The sequence below is a fragment of the Balaenoptera ricei genome, chromosome 11, assembly GCF_028023285.1.
Source record: "Balaenoptera ricei isolate mBalRic1 chromosome 11, mBalRic1.hap2, whole genome shotgun sequence".
Lineage (NCBI taxonomy): Eukaryota > Metazoa > Chordata > Mammalia > Artiodactyla > Balaenopteridae > Balaenoptera > Balaenoptera ricei.
Window position 1 is genome coordinate 10,024,730 of NC_082649.1, and position 15,872 is coordinate 10,040,601.

General features: G+C 42.6%; 1 protein-coding gene across 1 annotated transcript in view; it reads left to right on the forward strand.

Moving 5' to 3' along the window:
* The first annotated feature begins 2,917 nt into the window (after positions 1-2,917).
* The window catches only part of LOC132374261 (phosphatase and actin regulator 1-like), a 36,746-nt gene continuing 23,791 nt past the window's right edge, over positions 2,918-15,872 (forward strand). The window contains exon 1 of the mRNA XM_059937769.1: positions 2,918-3,020. Within this exon, the coding sequence (XP_059793752.1) occupies positions 2,918-3,020 (103 nt within the window). The remainder of the gene's footprint in view (positions 3,021-15,872) is intronic.

Genomic DNA, 15,872 nt, shown 5'->3' on the forward strand with positions numbered 1-15,872 from the left:
TCTGAGTCCAAAGTTGGCTCTTCCTACAAGGGCATATGATTGGTAGTTTCAGCTTCCTCTTTCATCAGGCTTAACTCTGCAGCACCAGCTTGGTGTCTGATTTGTTCTGACTGGGTGGGAGAGCCCATAAGATAAACAGAAGGAGATGCTCAGGTTTGTCTCAAGAGTAGTCCACAAAGCTGTGTATATGGGAGAAGGGAGTCTGGTGGTTTTCCTTCCAAGGCTTCTTAAATGCAGCTTCTCTTTTCTTAACAATACAACATGCCACACACCACACCACACTTATTACTAATTCTGCTTGGTCAACAAAGGGTGCAAGAGGGTCATGGAAAACCCACTACAGATCTTGTATTTGGCTATCATTATGCCTTTCATGAGTGGATCTCAAAGTATTATGCCGAAAAGTCCTTACTGAGGTTTGGTAGGGAGGCTATTCTACCAGAATAAGCTCAGGTATCAAACCAAAGTTTCTTTTTGCTGTGAGGTTTATTTTGTTACATTCAGACAGAGAGAAACTCATTTAGACAAATTGGCATGATTGGGGCTGGAGATTTGACCAAGCAATCAGAGGCTGGAAGAGGAAGAAAGGCCAGAGAAGAGGGAGGGGGTGAAATCCAATGTTCACTCTGTATTTCACTCCAGAAAACAGCTGTTAATTATAATTACCCACCTTGTTTTGCAGCTCAGAATAAAAGTGGCGTTGCACCAAACCCTGCCCAAGCAGCCATTGTGATTAGAAAGTACTCCACACCTTGGAGAACCGAGGAGACACGAGCGTAATTTTAAATGCAAATTAAATTGAGGGGGTAGCAGAGAGAACACATAAAAGACAGTAAAACAAAACCTTTCAATGTTCTTAAATTAGCAGTCTAGTGTGTTCTAAAGAACACCTCCCCTCAGATCTCTTCTTAGGGGTTGTATTTCATCACAATATAAAATGGGCAAATCCATCACTTGCCTCTGCTTGGTGCTCTTGAACTGAGATTGAAGGAAAAATTAGAAGCTGTTCATTTGGGCTTGTGGGCTCAGCCGCGTTAGGCAGCTTCGTTTTATGCTCTACGGTGTCCTGTTGAAAGGGGCGAACAAGTGCTGGTGAGTATCTGCTAACTGCAAGACTCTTTCATCTATATCTTTTGGGGTTATCTTTCCTTTACCACAGGGGAAATCTCCCAAAAGATTTATGTTATAATGCAGCTTTCAAAACCTAGGAAATTTCAGACAGCTTTCTAAGCTTCTTCCAGTGACTGATTTACGCAAGGGGAGAGAGTTATTTTCAGCCCAGATGCTGGTGACTGATCCGTGTATTAATTATAACAGGGGAATGTGTAACTGATGCTAGCTAAAACTGCCTTTCCCCACCACCCTTAGCCTGCGTTAGGGTAGGAACTGGTGCCCCAACAACTTTTCTACCATATTAACTGCATCATCGTGTAATTAATTCTGTTATAATTGCAAGTAAAACTGGGACTTGGAGCTATAAAAATAATTAAACCAAAACCATTTTTTTAAATGACTATGACAGTACTCTGCCTAAGAGATGGGCGGCGGCAGCCGGGGGATGGAGGTAGGGGTAGGGGTCGGGGGCGGGATGGGGCATCGGACCCGCGTGACGGTGACATGTAGATTTTGACGGTGATGGTTTTCTGCCAAAGTTTTACCCGAGAACCTGGTCATTTCCTTCCTTCGCAGTGGAGGATACAAAGAGGCTGAGGCTGGCGTCACCTTCCGTTGCTAAGGTAACGTGCTCTGGCCATTTTATCTGATGAAGGAAGTCCAGCGGACGGTATACATTATTCATCGCCGATCTAATCAAACAATCAAAATTGTTTACTTTCACCGGGAATGTTCAGTGAGATCAAAGGCACTCTGGCTGAAATTGCTCTTGCTTCTAACTGCCGGCAGTTAACCCTTGATTTTATTTATTTATTTTTTCTTTTTTGCAGTAAGTATGATTTGCCGTTGGGGTAGCTTTGGATATTTTTTAAAGTTTCCGCCTACCAGACTTGGCTTCTTAAATGAAGATATGCCCTGTTAGAAAGAGAAACCAATTGGATTATCCTTCTGAGTTTGCTTTTAATGACTTTGTCTTGTTAATTCTTTCCAAAAACATCCTGCAGAAATAGAGATACTTCATTTGTGCAAGCATGGGGGAAAGTCTACATAGGCTAGAAAGAACCGAACAGGCTGAATGTTTTTTAATGAAGCATATTAGCTTCCTGACAAGCTAGTGCCTGATAATATCATGGGGATCACTGCAATTCTGAAATAATTGTCGTTGCTCTACAAACCAGAATTCTTTCTCAAAAGCAGCCTGTGTCAGAGGGAAGCAGGTGATGATCCTTGGCACTTTATAAAACGTGCTTCCTTTCGCTAAAAGGAAGGAATGCAAGGCATTGTTACAGCAAACATGGCAGCACGTGTCATAAACGCAAGGCATCTATAGGTGGAGGCTCTGATTCCCAGGAGATGCTTGCTGCTCGAGGGGAATTGGAACTCCCTGGATCAATTGAAGATCAATACTCAGAATGGCTGATACTTAATGATGTCATTTATCAGACAGACCTTTTGAAAACAGAGAGCATATGCATTTTAAAGTTTATTTTCCAGTGAATACACAGCAAGGAAAGACTGGTGTGGTATCTCTCTTTAGCCTGGATCATCTGTATTTTCTGTGTAGCATATATTACTTTCAATAAATGTTGGTGAAAGGCTGCATTTTCTCCGACAGTAGGAAAGCTCTGTTGAGGGATGGACTTAAAACGGGAAATGTCAGTCAAATATAATGGGATATTATAATGGGGTATCTCTTCTTCCAAAATCATATTTGACAGTCTAAAATACTGTGGGTTTTTTTCCTCTTCCATAGGCAGTACAAGTGACTATTTTGTCTTAAAACTCTGTTTCTGGAACATCGAAGATGGATTATCCCAAAATGGATTATTTTCTGGATGTCGAGTCTGCTCATAGACTCTTGGATGTTGAGTCGGCTCAAAGATTCTTCTACAGCCAAGGAGCTCAAGGTAATTAAATGGGAGAAAGAGAGGACACTCCTCTCATTTGCATGTTGGTTTTATATTAACAGTGCAGTGTGGACTGTAGCAGTGTAAGCTCTACTGCAGAAGTTCAACAACTGGGATTTCCCAATTGGTAACCTCTACCGAACTGTTTCTGGAACTGAGGCAGGCATGTAGTAGAATGAATAAATCTAAACTTCTTGATGTGGTTAAAAAGCAACCTGCCCAGCTTTCACACAAACAACCCTTGGAAAGCTATGTTAGAAAATTATTCCCCCAACTCCTTGCAACCAAAGTCTAAGTTTGAAAGGCTTCGAGAATGCTTTTAGCCACAGGAAAAGGTTGAGTGCGCAGCTACTGCACTGGAGAAGTAGGTCTAGGGCACCCTGACCTATCGATTGAAATCCAGCTGGATGAGGGGCTCCTGAGATAAGCTTTGAGCTTCTACAGCTGTCTTATCTAGTTTAGGTGAAATCACTTACTGCCTCAAGGAATTAACAGTGTGCTTGGGGAGCACGAAGGAACACGCCTGTTGTGAAGTGTGGCTGATAGGTACATTTTTATTACAGATTTCAAGATGGTCAGTTAGGCTCCAGTTTGCTTGTTCCTCTCTTCCAGGGTGCACTTAGAATGTTCTGCCAGCATATTAGAGTACAGGAAGAAGCTGGGGTATTTAATGGGCTCTCCTGACAGGCAGGAGATTTTTTTTAAAGCCTATTTTCTCTTCTCCATAGAATATTTAGGGTATTCAGTCAAAGCAACCTGATGATGGGCATATCCCAAATGGTACAAGTAGTGCACTGAGAAGAAAGGCAACTTTCATGTTCTTAGAGAAGTAGTTGGATTCTTCAAAGCCACGAGGCAGAACAGAAAAGGAAATGCTGTCTTGATAATGCTGGCATCTTTCACTGTTACGTGGTAATGGGTACTTCACACAGGGCACTTATAATATTCCGCGTTGGCTTTCCCAGTTGTCTTGTCTGAAGTGGTTTTGCCCTAGCTCTCAAGCCAATTTCTCGTGGCAACCTCAAGGGCTTGCAAGCCTCCTCCTTCTCCACTTCCAGTTTCCTGGGCAGGACCCAGTCTTCTTAAAGTCAAGAGGGGCTGGTAATCACCTGGTTGATCGGCTGGGGTCAGTATGCTCGTCAGCAGAGCTTACATTAGCAAAAGTGATACAGTAGCTAATTCTCCTCATCCCTGTGGGTGTATGTAATCAGCATTGCTCCTTTCAGCCACTTAAAGAGACATGAAAATGTTACTGAAGTAGAAGAAGGGTGAGAGACTGGCCAGAACTTCCAGCCCCTTCTGGGTCTGCAAGTAAGAAGGTGCTGGGAGCAGATGGAGAACGGAGGCCAGAAGGAAAAGGGGGCTGAGGCGGGGCTCAATCCCGTCTCTGGTTCTGAGTTTAAGCATTGCTGCGTCTGTCCATTTCCATTTGAACAGGAGAATAATATCTGGTGCTGGGGTCATACACCTGAGCCGCGTCTCTGTTGGCAGAGCAGAGAAGGGGAGTGGCAGTGAATTATAGACAATAAAGATGTCCATTTTGCCTTGCAGTAGACACAGTTTAAGCCTTTAAGAGGACTGTGGGCTCCAGGCATTTATGGAAGGCAAGCAGTCAGGGTGTGGGAGACTCAGAGGACACAAGGCAGTCTGGTGGTTGTCGCCAGATGGAGTTTGGGGCGGAGTGGACAGAATTGTCGCCATCAGTGACTATGGTTTTGACACCAGAGCTGGAATGACTGGAAAATGCATGGGAGGTGGTAGCATAAGCTACTGACCGTGGCTCCCTGATCATAGCACGTTCATTTTAGGGTAATCAGAAAGATGTTGCAATCAAGGAATCTTGGCTCTGTAGTAAGAGTGAGGGTTCCCTAAACAACACCCAGGTCAATTTTTCAAAACCCCCAGGCCTCCTGAATCAGAATCCAGGTATAAGTTGTAGAGGTCTGCCTTTTAAGCAAGAGCTCCAATGACAATTCCCCAGCTCTCGCACTATTCTGGGGACCAGCATTTAAGAACCAGTCCATCCTGTCTGATTTCTCTCCTTCCACCCCAGAACGGGATGTCCCCAGCATCAGAGGCAGGATAGCACAGTGGTTACAACCAGATCCTGCCTGCCTAGGTTCAAACCCTGGGTCTGCCACAGTCAAACTGGGAAAATTAACCTTTGAATTTTTAATTTCCTCCTCTGAAAAATGGAAACAATAATAGTGCCCAATTCATAAATTGTTAAGAGCAATAACGAGGTAAGATTTGAAAGTGCTTTAAACTGCCACATGGGAAACGCCATACATAAGCAAATCAATGAAATAAACATCTTTGCAAAAGGCCATCTCTCCTCTGAGATTTCACTGCCTTGCAAACAGGAATGTTACCTGATAGGAGTGAACCTCCTATTTTTAGCAAAAAAAAAAAAAAAAAAAGAAAAATTAATTTTAAAAAAATTTGAAAAAAACAGTGATTGTTTTATTGTCACATCAAAAGCTAACTTGGGGCAAAACTGAAAAATAGGGAGTACCAAGACAAACTTCTACTATCTACCTAGTCCTTCACATCACTTGAAAACTGAGAGCCCCTCTCCCACCAACACCTTCCCCAGAGCCCCACCACCTAGGACCAATCACCCCCAGGGTCTCCTTGCTGGAGTTTTGCTGCCACTATGATGTGAGGCTTCTCACTGCGTTTGTTCCACCTCCTTCACAGCAGCTCCCTTCCACTCAGCACCAACGCCACAGTCTTTCCTGGATAACAAGCCCCTCAGCCTGATAAAGGGCTCCCAGTGAATAAGCAGAGGGCTGCTGAGGACCACGGCTTACACCCCTCCCTTTCTGAACCAAATGTGCGTGTAGGTGACTAAAGCCCATATCTCACCACTGGCAAGATCCCAAGAACCAGTGGAAGGAGGGCAGCATGGTGGCTGGCTCTTGAGAAAGGCATGTGAGGCAATTAGGGCCTTGTGCTGCTGTTAAATCACAGCACATGGTAGCTTTCTACTTGGCCAGCCCAGCCCAGGTTCAGGGGGATATTAATGAGGTCAAGGAGCCCCCATTGGATACCCTCTTCTATGAGAAAGGCCCAAATGGAAATATAGTATTGAGTTAAGTACCTGGAACGTGGATGACCTAGGACTCCCTTGGCTAAACTGATGTGTGATTATTGCCTTCTTGAGATGTCCATTCTCGAGGGAATGCAGACATTTCTAGAGACTGATCAAGGACAGGTGTAAGTACTTTTAAAGGGGAAAGGAAGAAAATCAGACTTGCATTTTCCATATTACTATCCATGCATCAGTTGATTTACAAATTCATATACTTTTGGGGAACCAGCCCCTTCTATGTTAGTTAATGCAAAATGGTTATCCAAAGCAACAGTACCAGAATTACAATGTTTCTGACCCCATCATGGTTGTTTTTCAATTATTCTTGGAAAGTGGTAAAAATCCTGTCGCTAGGTAGAGGATGTTTTGAGCTAGTAAAAGCAAGAGGAATCCAGGAGGATAAGAAAAAGAAAAAGAAGGAAAATGATCTAATCTCTATCCTGGGACAGATTCTGCTGAAATTCCCAGAGAGTTTCAAAAGTCAGTCTTCTGCCCTGCTGAATAAAGCAGCTTGTTATTTTCTCCCATCTCCATTTTTCCTTGGAGGTAAGGAAGGTGAGCCCACTTCTCTGGGGATTCTGCTTTAGAAAGCATGATGTGTGGCAAAGAGCAGAAAAAAGTCCAGGGTCATTCTGCTCATCTCCTGTCAGTGAAGGATGCTCTCCCGGTTCATCTGGGAGTGCTCCGTCAGCAATAAATCCTGCTCACACAGAGGGTCCTGTGAAAAATCCCCATTAACTCAGAAGGAGACTTTTGGAGGCTGAAGGTACACGTGATGTAAAGATCAACCGTGTCTTGACATCACATACCTTGAGTTCACCCATCTTTCACGTTTCTGACGATGATATTCCACACGCTCAACTTCAGATGCTGTGATTCTTTTTACAGAACAGTTAAACTGGGAGAGAAATCATATTATAAAATCACAAAATTGGCATCATAGGATTTTCAGGTTGAAATGGACACTATAGTTCTGTGACTTTTCTTGCCCCTCCCTAAACCAAGTAAAACAGAATTTGTGACGGCCAGACCCAGGTCCCAGTGCTACATTTGCCACAAGCCGCTGGGTCATCCTGATGGACACTGAAGGTTGAGAATTGTTATGGAGCCCTGATCACTCAGTTTGATTCTGGCCTGGCAGCATCAGCTCCATCAGCTTCCTCTGGGAGCTTGTTAAAAATGCAGAACTCAGACACCCCAGACCTAGAGAATTAGAATCTACATTTAACAAGATTGCCAGGTACTTTATGGCAAAGCTTGAGAAGCAATGATTGAATCTAGTGCACATTAGAAACACCTGGTGAGCCTTTATGACCTCAAGGCTGGAGTCCCAGGGCAAAAGCAATTAAGTCAGAATCACTGGTGGTAAGTCCCATACTTGGGAATCTTTTAAATTGTCCCCGGTGATTCAAAGGTGCAACCAGGGCTATGAACTGCTGACCTCCCATTTTATGGTAAAGGAGATTTTAGCACATCATGCAGCTATTCTTGCCTGAGTATCTTTACCTAGGTCTTTCCCTTTAAATAAGTCCAAACCCTTGGAAAGGTGCAAATGGACTGATTTTTTTTTAAAAAGGACCGGACTATGTATCAGGTGCTACCTTCTGCGGATTCACTGTATCTGTTAGTCCTCAGAGGAACGTGGGGAAACAGGAATGATAATGCTCATTTCACAGATTAGAGAAGACTCTACATTTAGATAATAGCATAGCCAGGGTTTGAATTCAAGTATATCTGACTCCAACAGCCCCCCACATAGTAAGGGTAACATTTGTGACCAAATCACACTTCCGGAGATGGTGAAGCTCAGAGTGGTTCAGCCACATGCCCAAATCACACAGCTTCTAGTGAGAAGGTGGAGACTAGAATTAGATCTCTTCTTACCAACGAATGCCCATTCTACTGCTTTAGATTTCTTTTCTCCAAGACTGTCAGTATCTTTGGGTGTTTTAAATTATATGCAAGGGGATCCCACTACTGGGCATATACCCTGAGAAAACCATAATTCAAAAAGAGTCATGTACCCCAATGTTCATTGCAGCACTATTTACAATAGCCAGGACATGGAAGCAACCTAAGTGTCCACTGACAGATGAATGGATAAAGAAGATGTGGTACATATATACAATGGAGTATTACTCAGCCATAAAAATAAATGAAATTGAGTTATTTGTAGTAAGGTGGATGGACCTAGAGACTGTCATACACAGTGAAGTAAGTCAGAAAGAGAAAAGCAAATACCATATGCTAACACGTATATATGGAATCTAAAAAAGAAAACTGGTTCTGAAGAACCTAGGGGCAGGACAGGAATAAAGACACAGATGTAGAGAATGGACTTGAGGACACCCTGCAGGAGGAAGGGTAAGCTGGGACAAAGTGAGAGAGTGGCATGGACATATATACACTACCAAATGTAAAATAGTTAGCTAGTGGGAAGCAGCTGCATAGCACAGGGAGATCAGCTCCATGCTTTGTGACCACCTAGAGGGGTGGGATAGGGAGGGTGGGAGGGAGATGCAAGAGGGAGGAGATATGGGGATGTATGTATACGTATAGCTGACTCACTTTGTTATACAGCAGAAACTAACACACCATTGTAAAGCAATTATACTCCAATAAAGATGTTTAAAAAAATAAATAAGATAAGATAAATTATATGCAAAGGGGAAAACACATTAAAAGGCAGCCATTTGACTAACGTTACTAGACAATCAAATTTATGACTCCTGCTCACAATTTCCCCTCTTTTGTCATTTTAAATAACTCTGGGCATTGGAACAAGGTGCTGTAGTCATTGTTACTTCGTCATAATGCATCTTTTCTGTCGTCTACATTGTCTTGTTCAACAAAGGGAAATGCCAGTTTTGACCACTGATGAATGCCACAGTGGGCAGCGAAGAGTCTCTCCAAGTTGTATTTGGAAATAGAAATTCATCTCAAATCCCCTCTCAACCATTTCCTCCCTCCCCTCCGCTCCCCTCCCCTCCCCTCCCCTCCCCTCCCCTCAACCACCTTCCAGCTCTACCTTTCCTCCACCCTGGGAAATCTGTCAGAACAGCTGGTTTTTCAATCTTTTTTTTAAAATGGGTTTTTATTTATTTATTTATTTATTTATGGCTGTGTTGGGTCTTCGTTTCTGTGCGAGGGCTTTCTCTAGTTGCGGCGAGCGGGGGCCACTCTTCATCGCGGTGCGCGGGCCTCTCATTATTGCGGCCTCTCTTGTTGCGCAGCACAGGCTCCAGACGCGCAGGCTCAGTAGTTGTGGCTCACGGACCCAGTTGCTCCGAGGCATGTGGGATCTTCCCAGACCAGGGCTCGAACCCGTGTCCCCTGCATTGGCAGGCAGACTCCCAACCACTGCGCCACCAGGGAAGCGCCCGGTTTTTCAATCTTTAGCTTTGAGTTAAATGTACTCTAAACTTAAACTCTAAACCTCTGGGACTTCTTCACATGGCCCCCGGAGACAAAGACATTTGGTTGCACTCAGTTATTTGCAAATCGTTGACAATAGTCATCTGCACAGAATGTGTTCGTGCTTTTTTTCCCCCGCTTCTTTTGTTTGCTTGTTTGTTTGTGGGATCTTAGTTCCCCAACCAGGGATTGAACCCACGCCCTTGGCAGTGAAAGCACCGAGTCCTAACCACCGGACTGCCGGGGAATTCCCCAGTTCATGCTATTTTCTTTCCTGTGTTTACGACCCAGCCCCAATGTCACCTCCTCTGTGAAATCTTGCCTGACTTTTCCAGGACTCTCTCCCATAATATTCTGTTCAGCCTACATTCTAGCCACTAGCATGCTGTATTATTTTGCTTCCACCACTTACTAGATGCATGAGCTCATATAAATGGCTTCACTTCTCTAAGCCTCAGGGTCCTAATCAAAATGCATATAACTCTGGCTCCAAATTCATAGGGGATTTTGAGAATGAAAGTAAGTATGCCTATGAAGTGTTTAGTACATTGTTATTATTGATTAGCTACTGATGCTATCGTTTTGTTATTAGGTGCCTGTTACCTACCTAGATCATGATGATCTCCTTAAATACCATTTTCTGGGTGCCTAGTACCATCCTTGGTATACAGTAGAAGTATTGAGATTTATTAAAGGTCTCTGTTGAACTGAAGGAATGAAAATGCTTAAATCTGCATCATGAAGAGAAACTTGGGATTCAGGGAAAGGACTTCTGACAATTCATGATTGAGAAAATAGAACTTCCTAAGACCTTTAAAGAATTAAAATCTTTAGTTGGAAATAGAGACTCTGCTTGAGGCTGAAGAGAGGGACAGATAAAAATAATTTTCAAATACATGGAGATGCAGGAAATGGAGGAAAGTCATCAACGCTGATATATCTTCTATAAAACAGAAAAAAAAAAAGCAGAAGAAAAAAAATACAGCAGGAGGGAGTTGGTGTACTATTGAAGAGAATTAACCTTTTAGAATAGATTTCCAAGGGTTCCTGAAGAGTACCCTTCTTAGAAGGACTTTTTAATGTACAATAGTCTGTGAGGCTGAGTTTTGACTCTGCCTAAAAGTAGAATTCTGGAAGAGGTGAACTCCTCAACGTTACTCTGATGAACTTAATTGAGATCAATTCAAAAGTTGCTCTGCACGTCTTCCGGAAACTAGCTCTGAGCTGTACCTTAGTTGAGATTCCTTTCCCCTTCCTTCTTTAGACCTTTACTGCCTAGTCTATTCCTTATCCTTTGGGGTCGATTAATCCTCAAACCAGCTACCATTCCCGCTCCTGCTTCCGACAAGACTCAATGAAAGGTGACCGTAGATACCCACCTAAGCCCCATACAGGAGCCACGCACCTTGAGAACCACTCATTGAAAACCTGGCCGTGGTGTTTCTAGGAGTCTTGCTGAGTGGGAGGCAAGTTGTCTTCCTTCTCCTGGCCTATCCCCCGAAACTTTAATGTCATGGTCTTACATGTGACTCATATCCGGACCTTAGATATCAGGACCTCATATCTAATTTGCTCCTTAAGGATTGAGGCGAAAACAGTGATCGTAAAGCAACTGTATCCTCATTTGGGGCACAGTTGCCAGTTGGATTGTAATCTTTTCCATTCACCGATCTGCCCCTCAGAGTCCTGCTAGGCCCAGCACAGCAAAACTGGCCACATCCCCTCACTGTGATGTCCTAACCAAGTAGTTTACATGTCGTCATACTATTTTTCAGACCCTTGCCTCTAAGATGTGCTTCAGATGATGCTTTTCTTATATAGTTTCCAGCCTTGTTTTTATGGTGCTCAAGTCATCACCTGCAACAAATACTTGCTTTGGGGGTTTTTTTTGGTTGCTTTTTCTCTCTATAACTCTAGCCAGGAAGCAGCCCACTGTGCTTCTGTCATGGATGACAAGCTAACTACCAAGCCTTTCCTCCTAACTTCCCACACACTCCATTTTCGACCTCTAATTGCTCACATTCAGGCTCTCCAAACCTGTGTTTAATGCAGGGAACATTGTGAAGGAGAGGGTGAAGGCAGATCAGGAGAAAAGACACTGTGGAACTAGCCAGGCTGCCAATTCTGTCCATATACAGATGACCATGAAATCCAGCCTTCCATTTCTGGAGTGTGCCCTTGAACAGGACATTTCTCTGTACACAAAGGAGCATTCTTGGTGTTGACCATTTACCCACACACGGCCTTCCAATGCTCTTTGTGCTTTTGCCCCCAGCAAGCATCTGCTTTGTCACATATTGCGATTCAGGGCTCATAAGAAGGGCATGAAGACAAGAGACAAACAAGAGAGAGGAGATGAGCGGATGACAGACAGAGGAAGAAAGTCATATGAAAATACAATAAACTAATTTCACTCACTAACTCCTGCTTTCACATACAGCACATAGAGAGTGGATTAAAGATGCAGCCACACATAGCATCAGCTATGACCCAATTAGCATAAACAATTCACAGGTGCATGGAAAAAATTCTCACTCCTCATTGCTCAAACAAATCTGTTTTCCTAAAAACTTTCAGTACCACCCTCTGTGACTGAGCTGGCAGAGGCAAGGATGGGGAGCCTAGCACATCAAAATCAGCTCATGGCTGATGCCATTCTTTGTATGTTTAAGAATATTTTAATAAGCAATTAGATTCACACAATTATACAAAACCACTGAATGAATACTGGTATTAAATTGGACTTCTGAAATGTTGGGACTGAACGGAGAGATTATCTTAGAGAACTCTGTACCTTTTTTTTCAATCATAAGAGCAAAACAAGAGTAACATTAATGTCTTTGGGGAAAAAATGGAAAGGAAAATCAACCCTACACATGTATTTTAATTTTTTATTTTACTTTCAGTCAATTTCAGGCACATTCATATTTTTACGGTTACAGTTACGGCATATACAAAATTGGAAGTATGAGTGAAATCTTTCCCAGGGCTGGCTGAAGAATGTCATAATATTGTAGGGCTTGGGTTTTGGAATAATACAGATCTGAGTTCAAACTGTGATTTCCACTTCTCAGCTTATAACATTAGTTATTCAATCTCTTTTTGCCTCACTTTTCCCTTTTGAATGCAAATGATAATGAGCATTCTTAACCCAAAGGGTTATTTTGAGGATTTAAATGAAACAAAGTGTCTCACAAACTATGGTCCAATATATGATTTTCAGGTAATAATTGAACTCTTTTATAATAATAATGTATTTATTTTATTATGTTTTAGGAAAATGTAAATTGAGAAATATTTAATTGAAATATAAAAATATATAACTAGACTTCATACTTACGGACTACTGCTTAGAACAAGAAGGAAAAAAGAAGGATGACTAAAGTCCATTTAAGGAAAAACATTAAGTAGTTAATAGTGTAGATGACACTTAGAGGTAGAAAAATCCATAAAAGTGATGCAGGAATGACTAACAGTTGGAAACACTGAACAAATAAATACGGAAGTAAGCAAAATGTCAAGTACCTAATATGCATTTAGGTAAATATTAGCTCTTATGTTAATTAGTTTGTTTGTTTGGGGTTTTTTTGGCTGCCTTGGGTCTCTGTGCTGCACACGGGCTTTCTCTAGTTGCAGCGAGTGAGGGCTATGGTGCGCGGGCTTCTCATTGTGGTGGCTTCTCTTGTTGCAGAGCACGGGCTCTAGGTGCACGGGCTCAGTAGTTGTGGCACACGGGCTCAGTAGTTGTGGCTTGCAGGCTCTAGAGCACAGGCTCAGTAGCTGTGGCTCACGGGCTTAGTTGCTCCGCAGCATGTGGGATCTTCCTGGACCAGGGCTCGAACCCATGTCCCCTGCATTGGCAGGCAGATTCTTAACCACTGCACCACCAGGGAAGTCCCTTAATTAGCTTTTTAATCTTGTCAAGCCTCAGAGGAAAGTGGCAGGGCCTCTAGCTCTCCAAGAGAAACTTCTATCCTGTCCCATCTCTGGTCTTCTCTACCACCATTTATTCCTAATTCAAATTTCCAAGCCCTTGGAAAGGTGAGCCAGTCTTAAAACACAAGAACAAGAAAAAGCAAAAAAAACTTTGATTTTTAAATTAAATTGCTAGCAAATCCCAAAGCAATCCTCTTTATGGTTTTACTACTGGGAATTTTCTTCCTGCAAACTCTCTTAAAACAAGGGCTAAACTGTACTGATTTCATCTGAATTTACAGCAAACTCTAGTTTATTGGAATGTGGCTTCCAAGAAGTGATTTAAATCAGCTTTAGGGAGGTTGAAATGTGTAGAGGGGGTCAACTGTATGGTGATGGATGGAAACTAAACTTTTGGTGGTGAACACGTTGGAGTGTATACAGAAGTCAAAATACAATGCCATGCCCATGAAACTTATATAATGTTATGGACCAATGTTGCCTCGGTTTTTAAAAGTGAGTCAGCATTTGCCCAGGAATGAGGAAATAGGTTTGGGAGAATCCACTTTAAATCATATTTCTCTTTATTTTTTAAATTTTGTTCCCTTAAGAAAAACATGGTAGTGTGAAGAAAGTGACATCAGAAACTCCTGGACGCTAATTCTGTTCCAACAATTAAACAGCCATGTGGCTGGCTATTCAAGCAGTGAACCTCTATAAGCCTTTGTTTCCCCATTTGCAAAATGGTAACAATGCTTGCAATATTACTAGTAGGAGGATAAAATGGCATAAATTCAGATTGGTGGATTCTCAATTTAGATAGCAGATTCTCAATAAATATTTGTTTAAGGAGTAAGTAAATTGCCACATAAAGAATTGAAAGAGCACTCATTGAAAAATTGTTCTGTGTCTTCAAGAAGCTCAAAGACGATGGGGGCTTCCCTGGTGGCTCAGTGGTTAAGAATCCACCTGCCAATGCAGGGGACACAGGTTCGATCCCTGGTCCAGGAAGATCCCACATGCTGCGGAGCAACTAAGCCTGTGCACCACAACTGCTGAGCCTGCACTCTAGAGCTTGTGAGCCACAACTACTGAGTCAGCATGCCACAACTATTGAAGCCCACGCACCTAGAGCCCGTGCTCCGCAACAAGAGAAGCCACCGCAATGAGAAGCCCACACACCACAACGAAGAGTAGCGCCCGCTCGCCACAACCAGAGAAAGCCTGAGCACAGCAACAAAGACCCAAAGCAGCCAAAAGTAAAAAAGAATAAAAGAATAAATTAAAAAAGAAAAAGAAGCCCAAAGACGATATAATACAATACCAAATACCCTTATAGAAGCAAAAAACAGATCTAAAAGGGGAAAAGGAAGAATCAGAGACTTACTCGTGGAAGAGTTGTTACCTAAGCTTCATCCTGGAGTTTGCACAATAATGGGGCTTTCCTTGCAGAAAAAGCCAGCATGTATAGGTCTTTCTATAAGCAACTCAGTATGACTGGATCGGAAAATGCAAGCAGGTGAAAGTGATACCCGAGACTGGAGGGGAAAAAAAGGGTTCAGGGAAAGAGACTTTGAACACCAGATTAAGAAATTTGGCATCTGTTCCATAGGAAACACAGAGCATTTGAATGATTTCTAGAGCTCAGAGAGCTTCTAGACCAGGTGATTCCAAACCTGGTTACATATCGGAAACAAATTCTACAGCCCTTCCCCGGGTATACTGATCAGAATCTCTGAGAGTCAGGTGTGGTAATATGGGTTTTTCCTAGTTTTTTGGTCATGCCGCGTGGCATGAAAGATCTTAGTTCCCCGACCAGGGATCTAACCCATGCCCCCTTCAGTGGAAGTGTGGAGTCCTAACCACTGGACAGCCAGGGAATTCCATGGGTTTTTCCTATTTTTAAGGGGTTGTTTTATTTTTGTAGCTCTCAGATGCTTTAATGCAAATAGTGTGAGATGTAGAATTTGAGACCCATTGACTAGTCTACTCTTCACTTTCATAAATGAGGAAAATGGAGCCCAGAAAGGTAAATGATGCAGTAAAAATTCGATTATATTCATTCAAAATTCACTGTTTTTTTGAACACTATCTATAGGCTGGGGATTCAAACTCAAAACAGATAAACCCCCTGGCCTCATGGAGTTAACTATCTAATATAGAGACAGATAAAGCAATGATTTCAGTTCCAAAAGATAAATGCTAGGAGAATCTGCACACTGGGAGGTTTGTAAGCACAGATGAGGGCATCCAAATGAGAGAGAAGTGTGTGTCTGTGTGTGTGTGTGTGTCTGTGTGTCTGTGTTGGGGAGAAAGTTAGATGTGATTCCAAGTTAGTGTCCAAAAGGAGATGACAGTTAATCTACCTTTGAGTTAGATTTAGGTAGAAGGAAGAAAAAAAAAAGTTTCGGTCAGTGTGAAATGGCATG